The following is a 20,617-nucleotide window of genomic DNA, read 5'->3' as shown; positions in this document are numbered from 1 at the left end:
AATGGACCGGTAATTGCTCCATTCACCAGGGCGGAGTCGGAAGGGTTTTGGAGGCAGCCATGGAGCTAATAGCTAATGGCTACCTCCAACCTCGTAATGAGGCCCATTGAGTCTCTGGGCCTCATTACGAGTTTGGCGGCAGCCATGGAGCTACTAGCTCCATGGCTGCCGCCAAACCGGGCTCCTTTACCGGGTTGCCAGAATGGGGAATTACCGGGCCATTCCGAGTTCGGAGGGCCCGGTAATTCCTCCCTCTGGGAACCCGGGCCCGGGCCTTCTCCATTCCCATCTGAGCCCCCATAGGGCTCAAAGGGAATAGGAGAGGGAGCTAACAACGGGCCGATTACGACCGGGCGTCCTTACCGGGTCCCGCGAGGGGACCTCGTAATTTCACAGGACGGGTTTAACGGGTCCACCTCCATTAGCGGAGCCCGTTAACCCGTTCCACGAATCTCGTAATGAGGCCCTCTGTGTTTTATCTCAAGTGTGTAATGATTTGTTCTCACGGGGGGGCTCATAAAATGAATACCATTTGTACCAAATATGCTCCTTTGAGAATGAGTACTCCCATGAAACCCTCCAACATTTAGTAAACTTCACATATCTCAGAGCTTAAAACAGAATATAAACATCACAAGAGGAGATGGTGCTGCTCTAAGATGCCGGAACATGCTTTGTCAGCCAAAACAGCTCTGACTAATTATTAAAAAAGCCATATGTAGACCAAAATCTAACTTTTTATCTGGAAAAATTACAGCCGCAGTGAATCACCCTCAAGAACTATTCAGAGTGATTGCACAGTTTGTTAACCCCAACATGACTACTCTAGCAAACAATTCATCTGTAGACCACGCAAATCTGTTGAACACCTTCTTTACGGACAACATTCTGAACATTCAGAGGAGTATCAAGCCTCAAAAGAAGTCAGATAGCATGGTCTCTCTATCATGAATGAGACCACTGTATTACCGGAAGATGGGACTACTAGGAATGCTCCGTTTATCTGTAAGCTGGTATCAGAGGAGGATATCTCTACCCTTCTGTCAAATCAATTAATCCTGTCTTTATTTAAAGTACATTTATAGTTTAGAACCTTGATTGGACATTCCTTTATTTTGGACTGTTATACTTCGCTGTTTGGGTTGCTGCTGAATCACATTCTCCCCTCTTGTGAGAGGATGGCCTTTCTTTGGCCCACGTAAACACAAACACTGAAGGAGGTAGTGTATATCTCTAAACTGCACCTGTTTTACCTTTATGATCGTATTGGCTCTTGCTTTGTATACGTGTGAGGGCTCAGTGGGAACTTTGGCCTCTACTTTAGGGCAGAAGTCAATTTGTCACACTAGGTGCGAATCGCCTATAAGCACCTGTATGTCCTATGCGTGCTCCTTTCCACATGCGCCGCCATTTCTTTGCAAACTTCTCCCCTTATGCCATGACCTCCGGCTGCTCACCGCTTTCAGGTTTTGCTGCTCGCCCGGGACCAGAGGTGGCTTGCCTAGACGTTCACCTTTTATTTCTTGATGCTCGCCAGCTACTGGTTTCCACACATACACCCCAGTCAAAAAGGAAGATCATCCTGGAATCATTCTGGAGTCATCCGATGACTCCATTCTAGAGTCATCCATGGATAGTTCTGGAAGATCATCCAAAGTATTCACACAGGCCAAAATATTTAATGAGATGATGACTCTAGAGTTATCACAGAAACTACTCCAGGATGAGTTTGGATTACTTCCAGTGATGATCTTGGATTACTCCAGGATGACTCCATGACAACTTCAGGATGAGTGGGGATTACTCTAGGATGACTCCATGACAACTTCAGGATGAGTTGGATTACTCCAGGATGGCTTCGGATTACTCTAGGATGACTCCATGACAACTTCAGGATGACTCCACGACAACTTCAGGATGAGTTTGGATTACTCTAGGATGACTCCACGACAACTCCAAGACAACTTCAGGATGAGTTTGGATTACTCTAGGATGACTCTACGACAACTCCAGGATGACTCCACGACAACTTCAGGATGAGTTTGGATTACTCTAGGATGACCCCATGACAACTCCAGGATGACTTCATAACAACATTATGATGGGTTTTAAATTGTAAATGATTATTGCAGACCACTCCAGGATGAGTTTAAATGATTTCAAGATGGTTCCAAAAGATTTAGGAAAAGGGGTTGGATTACCACAGGATGTATCCCTTTTGAGTAACATTGGTGGCATTACTTTACAATGACTCTAGTTAGACTTCTGGATAGTGTACTGGAAAAAGAAAATCTTGCAGCTGTCACTTTTCATCTTTGCTAGAGCACCCGTTAACCAAGTTCGCCAATTTAGTGCACACAACTACAACCCCCATATCACAAACCAACTCCCCCATTTCAATTCTCACCTCTAGACAACATGGCCTCACACCCCATAAAAGTCCCACAGCTCCAAAGCACTACACCAAAATACACACTTCCAGCTACCTAAACAGCATCTGTTAAAGGTCTACCAGCATGACAGACTTCCGCCAGTCACTACACCCAATAACCCTAAGAGCAGCTAATTATTACAGAGTTCATATTGTGATAGTAAAATTCTGCAGCTATAAATTGTTGATATTTTAATATTGTATTGCTCTGGCTATAAGATATCTTCAATCCAACATAGGCTCAGAAAGTGTACAACTTTTTTTATTCAACAAATTCAGTTTAACGGCATAGCTCCATAAGAATAAATAGGTTTACAAAAATACAAACAAACAATCATTGATCCTGCATTTCAAAAGGTGGAGTCTTTTTTAGGCCTCTTCTGGCATTGCAAATTTTGGTAGCAAGCTTCCTCCTTATTACTTGGCAGTCCATAGTAGGCCAGCTGTTAGCCTTGCAGACAGATCTCAAAAATTCTACAAAAAATAAGTCAAGGTCACGTTGCTAATGTGTGGGGAGTTTCATAGGAGTCAACTATTGCATGCATAATGTTTACTTACATGTGGGCTTTCATCCGCACAAACAATAGGGCCTGCATCTTGGGGTGCATGCTGTACATCCACATCAATCCTGGATACATTGTAGTTAGGGTTTTTTAGAGGAGTTGAAACAGCTTGTTTCGGGCAGGTAAACAGTATTTTCTGCATTTTCCCTTCACATGGTGATACACTGCTTTTTCGGTCACTAGTGGGGACTGACACTGCAGCCAAACTCTGTTTTGAGGATGTTCCCAATTCCGCTGTTTTTAAAGACTGCAGTCTGAATGATTGAGCAGGTTTGTGTGCACGTGTGGGTGTCAACTCGCTGTCTAAACAGGCATGACTGTCATTCTGCAACAAGGACACACTATTTAGAAGACGTGGGGATAGAGTTAAGCATGTCAAACTAGATCTATCCGACAAAATATTTGCAGCCGACAATTCACTGTTATTTGATAGTCCATTTAGTGGTTGTTGCGCAGCGTCTTTATATTGTCCAGGTGAAGCAACAGAGGTGGGCTCTGAGGAAGGAATGAAAGAATGAAGAACACTAGCCATCCCTGCCAAAAGAGTTAGGTTCTCCAGTTTTTGTGACTGTAGTTGTGAACAGGCCTTACTAAGTTTGGGAGCAGTCACTTTCCTCCCATCAGCTTTTACTAAATAATTCTCTTTGTTTTCTTTTGTTTTTTTCACTGGATGTTCTTCTTGCAGTTCACGCAACACTCTTTTAAATTTTCCAGCACTTCCCCGATTGCCCGAATCCACCAGTAGCTCCTTTTCCTCTTCTGCCTTCCTTTTTAAGGCCTGAATCAGTCCCTCTGCATCACCGCAATAGTCTTTAATTATTTCTTCAAATGTTTTTTGTGTCTTGATACACTGTTTCTTGACTGCAGGTATGAAAAAGGCAAGTTAAAACCTCAAGCGAAAATTTCAAAATGTGACTATCTACACAACCAAAGTGTCAGAACCATGTTGTGCATCTATACTTTATACATTAGACTTACTCTAAAGGAAGTAGAGATGCTGTGAAAGAGTGGTGGGCATTGTGCAGCACTCATCTGTATGTTAGAAAAAAAGGGGATGCCTCACTGTAGGGACGTTAGATGTACCCTCCTCCCGAAACATCAAATGGAGGGAAACAGAGGGAAAAACATATATACTTTGCTTACCTGCCGATTGGAAAAGCACTACCGCTTTGAAATCCCTTTCTTCACGTATTTCTTTTCCACTTTCATCAAGACCCTCTACCAGCCATTTACAAATCACTTCACCAGGAATTGCCAATGGCTCAAATTCCCCATCCTTTCGAATACAGAGAGAGTTGTCGCAATCAAAGAAAAGCACATTAAAGAGGGCCATGGTTTGAATTATTACCTAAAAGACAAAAAATAAATACATTTAGTGTGCTCAAAGTATTTTTGTGAAACTATTCTGTACAGGATCATTAATTTATGGTCCCCTTACTATGGACATGTTCCTGCCTGAAGTGTCCCCATTTGTGATTGAAGCTAGTATCCTAATATGCAGCACCTGAATGACCCGCTGTGTCCTCATTGCAACATGACTTGCATTGGAACCAACATCATTAACTTTACAAATACGTTCTTGCCATTTTTTACACTATCCTGCATTTAGCCCATCTCTGTTAGTGAGCCAGATCCTGCATTTAGCCCATCTCTGTTAGTGAGCCAGTTCCTGCATTTAGCCCATCTCTGTTAGTGCGCCAGATCCTGCATTTAGCCCATCTGGGTTAGGAAGCCAGATCTTACATTCAGCCCATCTGTGGTAGTGAGCTATTTCTCACTAGAGGGAACACATCACCCCTGGAGGCACCATATGGGACTCATTTAGTCAGGACAGCGCAGGTATCAAAGGTGCTGCCGCTAAATAACCATGCTAAAAACTCACCCTTCTGCATACACCTTCTCAAACACTGAATATTCAGATTCAACTGTAAGAATTACTGGTGTCCACTTAATAAGATTCTGCACTTTACTTTGTCTACTGTAGCTGAAAATGGCCTATGAATGGTATATGAAGTAACACCTGCAATCTAAAGACCACATATCCCCACATAATTCCATGACCTCACAACCTACATGCCGATGTTTGGTTTGTGTAAGAGAACAGAACACACATTCAAGCGGTAGTCTTGACAAATCACATACAATGAGACAAAATCCTCATAGTCTTGCCCAACACCACATGGCAGCTACCAACCAAAAAACACCTACGCTCGGCGAACAGTGTTCCTGAGTTTAACCACAGCAAGTAAGGCCAGCACACAGGTGTGAGAACAGAGAGTAAGCTCACCTCTAAAATAGATTTGGAGTACTTTCAAGAAGGGAGACCTTCGACCAGAAGAGCAGCACATAATGGAAGGAGAAACTATGGACGCAAAGTGGCATGTGGAAAGAAAGCATCAAGAAGTATTAAGCCACACGGTGGGGTGGAGAGAAAGTGTAACAGTGATGTGTGTGTGAAAGGTTAAGAATGAGAGGCATGGCCAGATGGGGTTCTAGGAAGGAGTGTGACAGCATGTAGGGTTGAGCGAGAGACCTGTGCATACTAGGAGCGGCAATTAAAACTCTGCTCTATTCCAGCAACATAATTGCATGAACATGAACAGGTAGCCAATCCCAGTGTTTGGTTTCCGCATTGTAAACACATTCCTGGATCGCTCTCCCAGGCCTGCCTTTAATCTGTCCCCGCCCCGGAAAGCTCTGAGGGGGGTGGGGGGCAGGGGCCCCAGCCCCCGGGATGAGTTGAGATTATCGCCAGCAGCAACGTGAGAGAAATCATGGCTTATTACCACCCTCCTGTCACGCCATGGCATATGAGCAGGCCCTGGGCTGGGAAGCAGGGTCCAAGCAGCACAGGAGAGTCCATGCAGGTCAGAGACAAGAGAGGAGGAGTGTCAGAGTAGGGCTAGGAAAGCAGGGTCCAAAAAAAGTAGGGTCCTGAGGATTCGAGCAGGACACAGACAAGAGGATCTGTGCATGTATGGAGCAGGAGCGTGAGAGCAGGGTTGACAAAGGGGGTGTAGCACGAGTTGTAAAACATGCATTGGCAATGCCAACAGTTTTGCCTTTTGTGTAGTAAGGCACTTGCAGTCTCTTCCGTAGTGGTATTAACTGACCATTGATAGTAACATGTGCAAAATGGTGTGAGTGGCTGGGCATCTAATAGCAATACCTGGCAGAGGCCTAATCCTTACACAAAAGCCCAAAGTGTTGGCTTTGCCAATGTTTGTTTATAAAAGGAGTTCAGTGAAGGACACGCACAGTGCTAATAAATCAGGTGGCTGAAGGCAGACCTGGTTAAGGAGGGTTTGCAAATCCAATTAAGTCATTAACTCCCAGAAGACTGCTTTGAAAAAACACTGGCAGGCACCTTGACTGCAAAGTTTGATGGTAAGGCTTGATCAAAGCGAACGCAAGAGAGTTCCCATGGGGTGGTGTTTTGGGCTGGGAGGGGCAGGAACTGGGTGGGAATGACCATAGGGTTTAGCATGGCCATACGTAGCCAATGGGTGGGCAAATAACCAAACACCTACAGGCTGTGTGTCCCTCCTCATATGCCACTTCTCCCTATCTGTGCTCTAATGCAATAGTTTTAGTTCATAGATGGTGCTAAAGCGCCACCTAATAGCCCAAACTAAAAAGTGTGGGACTCATTAACATATACAATGGGAAGTGATGACCCAGGAGGTTAATATATCAAAATTACACCCATGCACTCTGGGGGCCACTGGACAGTCCAGTATTCGCTCCCAAATGGCACTGTTGCTGACATGTTTCCCCCTAGGATTCACGGAATCCTTCACCCACAAGATCATGCACTTTCCCAGACAAGCCTCGTTGCGCTCTCAGGGGAATTATAAGCAGTGCTGGTCATTGGGCTGGCTCTCGCCGGATCCGAGATCCGGCACCAGATGTGAAGCCATATCTCGTGATCCGGCCAGAGTCAGCCACCCAAACACCAAACCCATGCTGTCCAGCTGGGTTTTGAGGAAAGAATTTTTTTTTTTTAAAATAACTCCCGCAATGCCATGGCGTAGGGGGGCGGAGCAGCTCATTGCCACCATGAGCGCTCTTCTGGCTTTGCCCCCCTACGTATACACAACAGCAGGACACCATAACAGGCCTTCTTAAGGAAGGCTGTCCTGCACTATCACTACGAGTTCTTCATGCAGGCACCATAGCCGGGCCCGCGAAGGTGGGGGCTGTGCTGCTTGGAGCAGTCTGCTCCGAGCAGCCCAGCCCCCACCCTCGTGGGCCCGGCAGATCTGCCCTGTGCGACAGTGCACACAGACAGGGCCGGCCTTAGCACCCGCAGCGCACTGGGCAAAACAAAATTTGGCGCCCCCCCACCCCCAAAAAAGAATACACACGCCAATCTTGAAACACCTAGGCAACACAAACACCACACCATCCACACACATTAAAAGCAAAGGCCCCTACACAACATGCGCCCACCATCCACATGCATACAGTCACCATCCACACACATTAAAAGCAAAGGCCCCTGCACAACATGCGCACACCATCCACATGCATGCAGTCACCATCCACACACATTAAAAGCAAAGGCCCCTACACAACATGCGCACACCATCCACATACATAAAAAGAAAAGCCCCCTAACACACGCACATCATCCCCACACATACATTAAAAGAAAAGCCCCCTACACAACGCACGCACCTCATCCACACACATACATTAAAAGAAAATCCCCCTACACAACACACGCACATCATCCACACAAATACATTAAAAGAAAAGCCCCCTACACAACGCACGCACATCATCCACACACATACATTAAAAGAAAAGCCCCCTACACAACACACGCACATCATCCACACAAATACATTAAAAGAAAAGCCCCCTACACAACGCACGCATATCATCCACACACATACATTAAAAGAAAATCCCCCTACACAACGCACGCATATCATCCACACACATACATTAAAAGAAAATCCCCCTACACAACGCACGCATATCATCCACACACTTTGGAGAGAACGGGATCATCAGGGGAGTGAAGCCTGTAAACTAGAAGGGACACATGGTGACTGGATTAACAGATGGCAAATACACGTTCCAGAACAGTCAGGAAAGCAGATAATGCATTGAAGATTTCAGCAGTATACCTTCAGCCTGTAAACAAAGTACATTTTGATCCCCCTTGTATAGGAGACGATAAAAACATCAGGTTCGACTGAACAAACGCACGGACACTGTACAAACAGGAAACGCAACAGAATTAGCATTTACCAAAACGCGAGGAAAGTACATTTTCTAGCTGGTTTTGCTAGTTTTTACCACGTTTCAATACGTCTAGCGGGTTACGGCTATAAGTTGAATAATAGGTGTTATAAAGCATTCTGAGCACTGTGTATCTTATTGAGCTCATTTGTTGTTTTGAAGGCCTCGGGAAGTGGAGAGAAGGCAGCGAACACGCGTACCGGAGCTGGGAAGCGAGTACTTGCAACGCGAAACTGCAGGAAACAGGAAAAGAAAGAAGAACGCCTCTGAGGAGGAGCAACTGGATTAGCCTACTTTGGAGAGAACGGGATCATCAGGGGAGTGAAGCCTGTAAAGAAGGCACACGTGACTGGATTAACAAATGGCAACACGTTCCAGAACAGGAAAGCTGATAATGCATTGAAGATTTCAGCAGTATACCTTCAGCCTGTAAACAAAGTACATTTTGATCCCCCTTGTATGGGAGACGAGTGAAAAACATCAGGTTCGACAGAACAAACGCACGTACTGTACAAACAGGAAACGCAACAGAATTAGCATTTACCAAAACGCGAGGAAAGTACATTTTCTATGTTTTTGCTAGTTTTTAGCACGTTTCAATACGTCTAGCGGGTTACGGCTATAAGTTGAATAATGGGTGTTATAAAGCATTCTGAGCACTGTGTATCTTTTGGATCTCATTTGTTGTTTTGAAGGCAGCGGGAAGAGGAGAGAAGGCAGGGAACTCGGGTCTAAATTAGAGGTCCGAGACCAGAAAATCCAGAGTATTCGCTGCAGTGTGTAGTGCAGTGTGCATATTTCGTTAGAGTCCAGGTCAGGATCCTGTAGGTTAATGGAAGAAGAAAGCCGAAGAAGGGAGAGACAAGACAGCGAACAGGATCAATCCTTAATAGCTCGATCCTCGAGGACCATGGCGGCCATGCCATGCATTGTGGCTTCTGTTTGGGAGCTTGTATACTTACCAGGACAAAGAGGAAACAGCCACGAGGACGACGACGAAGACGAAGATCCAGATGCTGCAGAATTCCAAAACCGAAAGAACAAACAAAGCCACCAGCAGCTAAATATACCTGCCGGTGCACGGCATGGAGTCCTCCTTCCTCCATGATTGTCTTCATCAGCTACATCATCACAGTGCGTCGTACGTAAAAAAAACGTCCCCACGTCATGACGCCTTAAGGCATTTCAAAAAAGTGTCTGCAAACTTTTAAACAAACACACAATACTCTCGGGTATCATATGGACTTTATCTGCAATTCTTCTACCACTGCCTTGCTACCTAATGATGCAAATGCCACTTTATCTGTGTCTATGACCCCAGAAAACATGCCCCCCACTGGTTTGAATGAAATTACCGCTATCTGCAATTCTTCTACCACTGCCTTGCTACCTAATGATGCAAATGCCACTTTATCTGTCTCTATGACCCCAGAAAACATGCCCCCCACTGGTTTGAATGAAATTACCGCTATCTGCAATTCTTCTACCACTGCCTTGCTACCTAATGATGCAAATGCCACTTTATCTGTGTCTATGACCCCAGAAAACATGCCCCCCACTGGTTTGAATGAAATTACCGCTATCTGCAATTCTTCTACCACTGCCTTGCTACCTAATGATGCAAATGCCACTTTATCTGTGTCTATGACCCCAGAAAACATGCCTCCCACTGGTTTGAATGAAATTACCGCTATCTGCAATTCTTCTACCACTGCCTTGCTACCTAATGATGCAAATGCCACTTTATCTGTGTCTATGACCCCAGAAAACATGCCCCCCACTGGTTTGAATGAAATTACCGCTATCTGCAATTCTTCTACCACTGCCTTGCTACCTAATGATGCAAATGCCACTTTATCTGTGTCTATGACCCCAGAAAACATGCCTCCCACTGGTTTGAATGAAATTACCGCTATCTGCAATTCTTCTACCACTGCCTTGCTACCTAATGATGCAAATGCCACTTTATCTGTGTCTATGACCCCAGAAAACATGCCCCCCACTGGTTTGAATGAAATTACCGCTATCTGCAATTCTTCTACCACTGCCTTGCTACCTAATGATGCAAATGCCACTTTATCTGTGTCTATGACCCCAGAAAACATGCCTCCCACTGGTTTGAATGAAATTACCGCTATCTGCAATTCTTCTACCACTGCCTTGCTACCTAATGATGCAAATGCCACTTTATCTGTGTCTATGACCCCAGAAAACATGCCCCCCACTGGTTTGAATGAAATTACCGCTATCTGCAATTCTTCTACCACTGCCTTGCTACCTAATGATGCAAATGCCACTTTATCTGTGTCTATGACCCCAGAAAACATGCCCCCCACTGGTTTGAATGAAATTACCGCTATCTGCAATTCTTCTACCACTGCCTTGCTACCTAATGATGCAAATGCCACTTTATCTGTGTCTATGACCCCAGAAAACATGCCCCCCACTGGTTTGAATGAAATTACCGCTATCTGCAATTCTTCTACCACTGCCTTGCTACCTAATGATGCAAATGCCACTTTATCTGTGTCTATGACCCCAGAAAACATGCCCCCCACTGGTTTGAATGAAATTACCGCTATTTGCAATTCTTCTACCACTGCCTTGCTACCTAATGATGCAAATGCCACTTTATCTGTGTCTATGACCCCAGAAAACATGCCCCCCACTGGTTTGAATGAAATTACCGCTATCTGCAATTCTTCTACCACTGCCTTGCTACCTAATGATGCAAATGCCACTTTATCTGTGTCTATGACCCCAGAAAACATGCCCCCCACTGGTTTGAATGAAATTACCGCTATTTGCAATTCTTCTACCCCTGCCTTGCTACCTAAAGGATTCTCACCCAGGGGGTGCATGCTATGTTTAGGCCTCATGGCTTCCATTTTAGCCCAACATAGTCTCAAGCTTTACCCTTGCCATGATGGGGATTTTGAGGGTGCTGGGTGCCTGCTTTTGACTGGGATGGCAAAGGGTTCTCACCCAGGGGGTGCATGCTATGTTTAGGCCTCATGGCTTCCATTTTAGCCCAACATAGTCTCAAGCGTTCCCCTTGCCACAATGGGGATTTTGAGGGTGCTGGGTGCCTGTTTTTGACTGGGATGGCAAAGGATTCTCACCCAGGCGGTGCATGCTATGTTTAGGCCTCATGGCTTCCATTTTGGCCCAACATAGTCTCAAGCTTTACCCTTGCCACAATGGGGATTTTGAGTGTGGTCTGCATACCTGTCTTTTCCTTCTATGTGTAAGGGAAGGGCCTGGTAGACTAATTGCACCTTTCTGTTGAGATGTTATGGTTAGTGGTCTATATCATTAAGTGGCAGACCTGGTGAACCAGGTCTGGTAAGTGCATATTTTCTGGAGACCCTGTGTTAGCTCCTATACATAATGGGGTGTTCATATGAAATAATGTACTCACCTGTAATGTTGAGATTAATTTATATCTAAACGTTTATATAAAGACTATATTTTTAACCAAACTATATTGTGTGGGCAATCTTTTCTTTTGTACTTGTGGTGGTTGACATTTGGTGAGTCAGTTTAACTTGAGAGACTTTGCTTGTGGTTACCAGCAGAATGGAGGACACACTTTATCTACATACCAGGAGCTTTGATGTACTTTCTGTATGTACATAGACAGGGCAGTATGAATGTGGATTGGGCAATATGACAAAGTGAGTCTATTTTCATTCATATATGATAAGCTTGACTTTTTATGTCCAGTGAAAACATTTCACATAACTTGTACTGAAGTAATTGAATTTTTGGCAGAAGTGAAAGAATAGCGCTATATGTGCAATTTTTCTTTTTTGGAAAAATTTTGGTTGGACATGATTTCATTTTGGAATCATTGAAGTAATCCTGTTTCAGTCGCTTATCTTGCCAGCTCACATTGTCTTCGGGAAGAGTATAGACTGCCAGTCGAAGCCTTATTCAAACATGTGATTGGGATCACTCCAAGTTTGTAGTAGTGTGGGGCCTGAGTAATCATTTTAGACCGTACTCCTCGCTGTACTCATGCAGAACAGTAGTCATTGCGTGATAGGCACCAATGTAAAATGAGTGCACTGATTACTGTCTAACAAATGTTAAGGTTGGATAATTGTGGCTTAATTTGGGCTCCATGGCAAGTTCTACCAATATGTGTCTTGAATCACATGGATTTGGTTTGGAAGGGTGCATGATGACTAATTAAAATGACTATTTTTGACTATAGAATGTACTTAGCGGTGAATTCCCATACTTATGCGTTAGTCACTTATTACTGCAAGAAAACTATTTCTGTGGCATGTATGCTTTTTAAGTGTGATTCCTGGTCAATGGTTCAGCACTTTTACATTGGGTGTTGCAATTTAAATGATCATATCCATATTATGCTTTTTACATGCAATTAAAACTAATGCCAAACAGATGTGCTTAGCAAAGCATTAAAAAATCATTCAGCACAAGTGCAATTAAGCAAAAGCTGAAAGACTATCCGTATTAGACCGCAAATCATCCTACAAACTCTGTGATTAATCAGTAAGCCATCCCCAAATCATCAAGAACAAACATGTTTCATGACGATGCTCTTGACAGTAGGTCATCCCAGAATCATCCCCAAATCATCAGGGACAAACATGCTTGTCAAGTAATCAGCAGGTCATCCCAGAATCACCGGGGCAAACCTGTCGATGCTCTTGAAGTAATCGGCAGGTCATCCCAGAATCATCCCCAAATCATCATGGTGATGCTCTTGAAGTAATCGGCAAGTCATCCTAAAATCATCAGGAACAAAGAGTTTTCTAAAATAGGGATGATGTTAGCATCATCAGCAAGTCATCCTAAGCTCATCCCCAAATCATCATGGTGATGCTCTTGAAGTAATCGGCAAGTCATCCTAAAATCATCAGGAACAAAGAGTTTGCTAAAATAGGGATGATGTTAGCATCATCAGCAAGTCATCCTAAGCTCATCCCCAAATCATCACCCACCATTCTGAGACATTTGCTGATGACTTTAACAGCATGATGACTTCTGATGATGTGGGAATGACTTCTAATGTAGTTCGATGATCATCGGATGACTCCAGGATGGTCTCTAAAGTCATCCTTTTTGACCTGGGACACCTTTAGGCGACAGGCACCTGTTTTTTGTGAAATGCATGGCGAGTGGTGCAAAAAGACTCTGCTTTCGCCTAGCGCCCAGCCCCCTGCACCTTGTGCCGTTTCTGATCAGCGCAGCCTGCTTTACAAAATGGTGGTTTCACAGAACACTTTAGACGTGGAGGCACCACAGAAGCAGATTGGGATGCATGTGTATCGCACAGCATCATTTGCATCTTATTCTCATGTTTCAGCTTTTATGGTGATATTAGAGGACTGGGCATCTTAACAGATACAGAAAATACAAACGAACTATCGAATTGTTTTGCACACAGGGGACTGATCTGTTAGATTTCTCTTCCGGCCCTCTCCAGGGGTTTCAGAGGCCTTGTGTGGTAAAAACCATGCAGACCCCCTCATTTGCTATAAGTTTAATGAGCTTAATAATAATATTTTTTAAAGCAGTGCGTCGAAAACTACCCAATGGCATAAGTAACTATCCAGACAATATAAAGAAACATGACGAGCAAAATAAATATGTTTAAGAATAGATTTGCTTTCCTTATCCTGAAATGAAAATTACGGTGTCAGCCTCAGCCTGCAAACATGTGTCCTCAAAACTGTGAAAAAATGCAACACAGTATGAGGTAAACTGCTCCAGTGATTGTGCCACACAATATGCATCCTTGCACTCCCTACCCTTCCCCTGGCAACCATTCACATCTCGTACGGGCGGGACCATAACCCTTCCCCATCAACCTGGAACTGATCCTATTGTAAAGCCCTGCTGACAAAGATACTGCAGGGGAGCCGCTGGGCTTCACTGTGCTTTGAACGATCACACGAAAACATGTGAACTCCGAGCCAGGAAGGCTTTAGACAACGAATGTGGCAGAGACATAGTCAGCACTTTTTGCTGTGGCGCACAGACTGTGCGCAGCACAGGACACATCCGTGAAAATCAGGAGAGTCCCTCAAAATACAGAAAATGTGAATTCCCATATGTCAGGTCCCCGGTGGCAAAGCAGGAGTCTTAAAAAAAATATCGCTTGCTGTGCTACAAGATAAAATGTGGAGTATGTACCTCATGCTTGCATAGTATTTTGGCTAATTAATTATTAATTATAAAACATCCAAATTGCCGACTACTGACACTAGCCGGAAATAATGCCGATACGACCGGCTCCGGCATTGTTACCGGACCGGCTCACTCCGACTCTGCTGGTAGGGGCAGTGAACTATCGGCAGACCTGACCTGCGTCGAGTTCCGGCCCCTACCGGCAGAGAAATCACTGAAGCACCTGCGCCGTTCACAATGGTGCCAGTGCTTCAGTGGTTCCCATTCCATGCAGTCCTCTGGGACTCCGTGGAATAGGAACTTACTGCCGTTGCGGCGACCATAATATCCCAGTAACACCGTGATATCAGCCGCTGGTAACGGTAAGGCGGGTTTGCCGCCAGTAGCACCGGCAGGTTACCGGCATACTCGTAATGAGCTGCTTGTCTCTTTGGCCCTTGTCTCTTTGTCCACCTCCTCTCCACCCGACCTCACCCGAACAACATACAAGCCCCTGTTCTGCCCGCTCCTTTTTATAGTGCCCGTCTGGTGGTTTGGCCTCCTCCTCCCTCTTCCATTGGCTATCATGGTTCCCTGGGCTAATTACGACCTGGATTTCCCTCAGGGGTCGGGAAACGTGTGAGATTCTAAAATCTCCTTTAACTCACTTTAAGTGCCAAGGACGAGTATACTCGTCCTTTTTACATAGACTTCAATAATAGCCTGGCATTTAAGCCCTGCTTCTTTTCTCAATGCAGGTTCGCCAGCATTTTGTGATGGAAGCTCGGCATAGTGCTTAGTGAATTCAGAGTTCCAATTCGGCTGCGGTGATGCAACTTTGTCGGTGCGTAGAAGGTGATGCTCTGTTGGCATGGGGTAACTCGCAGTTTCCCTCTCTCATGGGTCGGGTGTTTGGTCTCTCTCCACCAGGGTTTCTGGGCTTTTTGGTTCTAAAAAGGAAAAGAGGGAACACTAGCCAGAATAGTGTAAGGCAGGCATTAGGTGATTGACAGTAGGACTATTAATTTGTGACACGGCAGATAAAGCAGGCCATAGGCTGGGTCCCTACCAACCTCCTCACCACACCTCTGGGGCATGCCTTTCTCTGTCAAACAGCATGGTAGGCCTCCTGCCCAGGATGAGAGGGTCCCTAGACCCCGTTGGCAGGGTCAAGGCGCTGACCCTGTTACACCTGCTAGGCCCACAACTCATTAGAACTGGGAACAAATTATACCAAAGCACAGACAGCAGACAACACTATGTGAGTGCCAGAAAGTGGCCTGGACAAATACATCTGTCATTTGTCAGAGCTCCTACTGAAACAATACATCTGTGCAGACGTTGCACCAATGCTTTATGAATATGCAAACCTTGGTGAACTCTCGGTAATTCTAGTTCATGTGGTCGTCCTCATAAGGGGATGCTAGTGACCTGACATGCATCTGCTTTTCCAACATTTTTTATCCAATACACTTTTTCCTTCATCCTAATTCTATTTTCTCTCTCTTTCGATTCGATCTGGCTCATCTGTCGTTCACCTCCCAGGTGGGGGTGGGCGTGGGGAGTGGGTGTGTGTGTGAGAGAGAGAGAGACACAGAGACGGAGAGCGAGAAACCCTGTCTGTATATAAACTGCGTTTCTGCTCTATGTTGTTGGGCATAGTGGCAGAGCGTAGCGATGAACCATTGTTGGGTCCAAATCGCTGTCTGGCACAATAGCATGGGCATTGTGGAGGAGTGGTGTGTACCCCTACATAATTCATTTCTTGTATTACCACTTGCAAAAGGTCAGTCGAAGCAAGGGCCACTCCCTCTTAAAGGGAGTACAGCTTAATTTATGTACCTAAATAGTTCGCCCAAGATTTGCACGTTCCTTGACCAAAGGCACTATTTAACCAATTGACCTAAGAAACTCCCTGAGTTAGTCACATTTGATCTCGATTAAACTGTCCACTTATGGGAAGCTCTAGAATCCCGTGGTCAAATGTCCTCCAGAAACAGTGTTAGTCATGTTTTTATTGGTATATTTTGCAAAACGATGCATCATATCCCAAACTAGAGCTCTTAAAGATGCACAAGGGCAGTTACAAGACCAGCTGAACAAATTAAAATACTTTAGAGGAACTTGGACTTTCCCAAGAAATAAGAAAGTCTATTGCCGGTTCTATCCAGTACTCTAAGGGGTACCCCATCTAAAGAATTGCCTCAAGAGATTCTCGGCTCCTAAAATCCAGCCATACTGTACACACTACCAGAACAACCACAACTGCAAGCATCCGCACCCCAACATCGGTCCGATGAACAGGTTGTGTTTCGGAGCCCAGATTCTGCTCTATGTGAACATCCAGCAAACAGTCAATCTATCCCTATGCAATTAGGAGCCAGTCCTACCACACAATCACTCTCTACCTTTGACTTACCTGGAGAACAATAGGCAATCTCGATAATGTATGGTACCTCTGCCACTGTGGGAGCATCATCGACCCTCAAAGGGTTTCCTAATAACTCACCTCAAGCTAGTTCTTGAGGATATGGTGAGAAACCTAAAGGTGCTCTCACATGTACTCCCCAGGGATCTTCTGTTCAGAAGGCCAGGGAAGGGCCATTGCTTTTGGATTCCGACCCTGGGGGTGGACTAACGAGGGTGGATCACCTGGGTGTAGGTCCTTGGGAATTGGAGAGAGGGTACCTGAAGGTGAGACGTGGCATCCCCCTTCACTAAAACTGACTTATCAGATCCTCTCTCAGTCTTTATGGGATGTTGTCAGCCCTGTCCAGCTTTTCCTTGCAATCTTACTTCAAGTACTGAGACGAGGAAGAGACAACTAAGAGTAATACACACTTCCAATTGGAAACACCACTATAGTATTGGGACGAAGAAGAGGGAGATTGAACACTACAGAGTTGAAGGTCAGGCATGTCCCAGCTTTTGACTTAATTGGAGTCAGGAAAACCAGCAACAGAAGCACACCTGAGTACCCTTGATGGGTTACAGGTGTATAAAAAGGGAGAGGAAAGCAGCAGAAAAATAGCAGCAGGAAAGACAGCCCAGCCTGTGAGATGCCAGAGGAGAACTAGACGCTGAGACGCTGAATGACTGCAGAGCCCAACAGAGTGTCATTGTATGGCGAGGGAGCTGTGTCTCCAAGGAGCCGGCGGAAGCAAGAGAAGGGAGCTTTGGAAAGTGGCGGTCACTTCACTGTGGCCAAGGAATGCTTGTTCCCCTGAATGGAAGTATCAATTCAGGGGTGTCCGAAGGGTAGGCGGTGAAACCTTAACATTCAGTCCTAGAAATCATCATAACAAAGAAACAGAGGAGAAGGACGCTGCGACCGGTGAGTGTCAAAGGAGTGCGAGAAACCCGGTGCGTGTATGAGAAAGACTTAGTTACATTGTATCAGAGTGGTTGCGTGCAATCTGCACATTCTGGAAAGCCTCCATTTGAAATAGGGGAATGACCCTAAAGGAATTAAGTGTTTTGAAAGGGCTTTTGTAGAAACACAATATCAGAGTGGTCTCATTGGAGAAGTATGTGTTCAAAAGTATCTGATTAACAAAGAACACTGGGAAAGTAACGCACAGTCGAGGGGAGCCAGTGAAGTGAGAGCAAAATGCTGAATGGTCAAAAACAAGTGGACAAAAGTGAAGGTTGCACCTGAAAGTCAACCAACTACAATTTGAGTGTAGAACATTGATTTTGTGAAGTTGTGCTTGAAGCTTGGGGAAGGGACCTTGTGCTCTTTTGGAAACATTGACATTGTGAAACTGTGCTTGAAGCTTGGGTAAGGGATTCTTGAGCATACTTTGGGAACATGGATCTATTAATCAGTATTTTAAGCTTGGGGAAGGGAACCTTAAGTCTTGAAGGAACATTTGAAACCTGACATTGTTGGAACTGTATCTTGAACTTGCGAAGGGAGCTAGAGACTGCTCCAGACTTTCTTTTAACACTATTTAAGTTAGAATAACCCTACACTATATTTATGTATTAGACGTGAGGGCAAGTATAGGTTTTGACACAGACAGGCTCTTTTATTTGGACTTTTAGACACGTACTTTCATTAGTTTCTATGGGTAGGCCTATTCCCATCATAGTTATAGGGCAAGTTAGATATTACACCCATCCTGATAATTAATAAAGATTCCATTGATGAATGTACATGTCTGTGTCATCTCTTTATACAATGCCTGTCTCACAATACCCATTACGACAAATGTCGGGATATGACTAGCTTCACAGATTGGTTTAATATTGTCCATGTCCCTAAAATACTACATGATTCATTTGAGTTCCAAGAGGAAATTCAGTTGATAATAGCTGTTATAATCTGAGCTGTTCTGACTTGAACCTGTATGTATGACCGTGCATCCAGCCGAACCGCTTACTTTTATCCCTCAATAATCCATTTCAAGAGAAGCAGAAGAAGGAATACAATCTATCATTAAGCCTCTGCTCCAGTAAGGGATTGTTGTATTGACTGGTAGCACTTGCAATACCCCAGTTATAAAACCTGGTGAGGAGACATATCGATTTGTACAAAATCTCTGTCCTATGACTACAGCCGTTCTGCCACTGTGCTGTTTTTTTAAAAATCCCACAGCCATTCTCTCTTGCATTCCCAAAGAAGCAACCCATTTCACAGTGGTGTATCTGTGTTCAGTTTTTTCTCAGTGCCTTTACAACCGACAGTCATTACCTGCTCGCCTTTACTTATAGAAATGTTCAATATACTTTCACAAGGGTTTCCACAGAGGTTTGTGGATGTTCAACCATCTTTGACTGGGACACCCTCTTGTTCAAAAGAGATTATGTGTTACAGTATTATGTTGATGATTTGATGTTGGATTTTCTTGATCTGTTAACTGCGGTCACTCAGAAGGGTCATAAAGCTTCTAAAGAAAAGGTCTGCATGTGTAAAATCTGAGTTCACTACTTGGGGCACAACATCACCCTGAGAGAAAGACACCTGGACACCTGTCTCAAGCTCGTAGTGAGGTTCCAAAACTTGTAAACCATAGATGATGATGGCCGGTTACTGTTGGCAATGGATAAGGGTTATGCCTACATTCTACATTGTAAAGCCTTTGCTAGCTCTTACCCTTGAATCAATCCCCAAGTCTATTCCCTGGTCCCAAGAAGTAGAAAAGGCTTTCACCAAAATCCAACAAGAGTTATCCAAAGACCCTGCTCTTAGTCTGCCCAATTATCAGAAACCATTTACTCTTTATTGTAATGAAAGTGACGTTATCACTATAAGGGTTTTGACACAACTGCACAGTGATAAGTACCACCTTATTGCTTACTACAATTTAGCCCTGGACCACGTTGCAGCAGGTCTGCCATCCTGTTTTCACAAAGGCGCTGATACACCACTGTTAGTAGAAAAAGGCATATACACCTATTCAAGTCACTTAGTGACAAAGGCAGTGCCTCTGTCTGTTACTGCAATACTGCTGAAAGGGAAACCCCAGCACATTTCTAATCCCCTTTTGATTAAATATTTAAAAAAGCTGCTACTATCGACTGCTAATGGTACTATATATTCTGCTGTTCTATTTTTGAATCCCATCTCTTCGCTTCTGGCACCCTCTGATGGTGACCCTCATGACTGCTTAATTGTCCTGGACTCCTCCTAACCCCTGTTGAATTATTGTTATATCAATTATGCAACACCATATTCAAGGTTCCCTAATTCCCCTCAATTAAGATTAGCACAATCAACTTTTGACTGACCCTTAGTTTAATAGGTTAGGGTGTAACAATCTCACCCTCCCTCTTCGAGCAAGAAACAAGCCTTTTTGCAATACCAATAATTTGATTAAATGAATAGGGCATCAAAATAATGTGCCAGGTTATTCCGCACTTGAATTACAATGGTACTGCACCTGCACTTTAATCTAAACCAAGTGAAAAGTATGACCACTCTGTATGCAGGCAAACAACTTGAGATTGATGGTTACAGTCAGAATTATATGAAACAATCTAAATCAAAGAATCATTTTGACTTTAAACCCACATTCACCTTCAAATCAAAAGGTGAAGACATTTTCAGAATCAAGATTAAAATAAAATGATTCACTCCAGTTAGATCTCAAATATGATCATCAAATACTCGAGCTGATTAAAATAAGAAATGTTAGACACTATGTATGACAGAATATTAGTTCTTAGGTTGCATTACTTGACAGTATTTTCTATGATGAAGGATGTGTTGCAAATAATTGTA

The 20,617-nt window shown here is 44.3% G+C and overlaps 1 protein-coding gene across 1 annotated transcript; it reads right to left on the bottom strand.

Annotated features, from left to right (window-relative positions):
- Positions 1-2,677: 2,677 nt before the first annotated feature.
- Positions 2,678-9,373, bottom strand: LOC138511531 (uncharacterized). Its single transcript, XM_069627270.1, has 3 exons — positions 9,210-9,373; positions 4,138-4,342; positions 2,678-3,855 (listed from the first exon to the last, which is right to left on the bottom strand). Exons 1-3 carry the CDS (start codon positions 9,363-9,365, stop codon positions 2,960-2,962), a joined length of 1,257 nt encoding a protein of 418 aa, XP_069483371.1. The 5' UTR covers positions 9,366-9,373; the 3' UTR covers positions 2,678-2,959.
- Between the last annotated feature and the right edge of the window lie 11,244 nt (positions 9,374-20,617).

This window comes from Ambystoma mexicanum, chromosome 6p, assembly GCF_040938575.1.
Source record: "Ambystoma mexicanum isolate Mex_15411 chromosome 6p, UKY_AmexF1_1, whole genome shotgun sequence".
Lineage (NCBI taxonomy): Eukaryota > Metazoa > Chordata > Amphibia > Caudata > Ambystomatidae > Ambystoma > Ambystoma mexicanum.
The sequence above is the reverse complement of the archived record's forward strand: the minus strand, read 5'-3'. Positions and strand labels throughout refer to the sequence as shown.

Coding starts and splice junctions, on each gene's coding strand:
- LOC138511531 (XM_069627270.1), bottom strand. CDS start 9,365: ATGAAGACAATCATGGAGGAAGGAGGACTCCATGCCGTGCACCGGCAG. Junction 4,343..9,209: donor GCTGTTTCCTCTTTGTCCTG/GTAAGTATACAA, acceptor TTTGTCTTTTAG/GTAATAATTCAAACCATGGC. Junction 3,856..4,137: donor AGTGCTTTTCCAATCGGCAG/GTAAGCAAAGTA, acceptor TCATACCTGCAG/TCAAGAAACAGTGTATCAAG.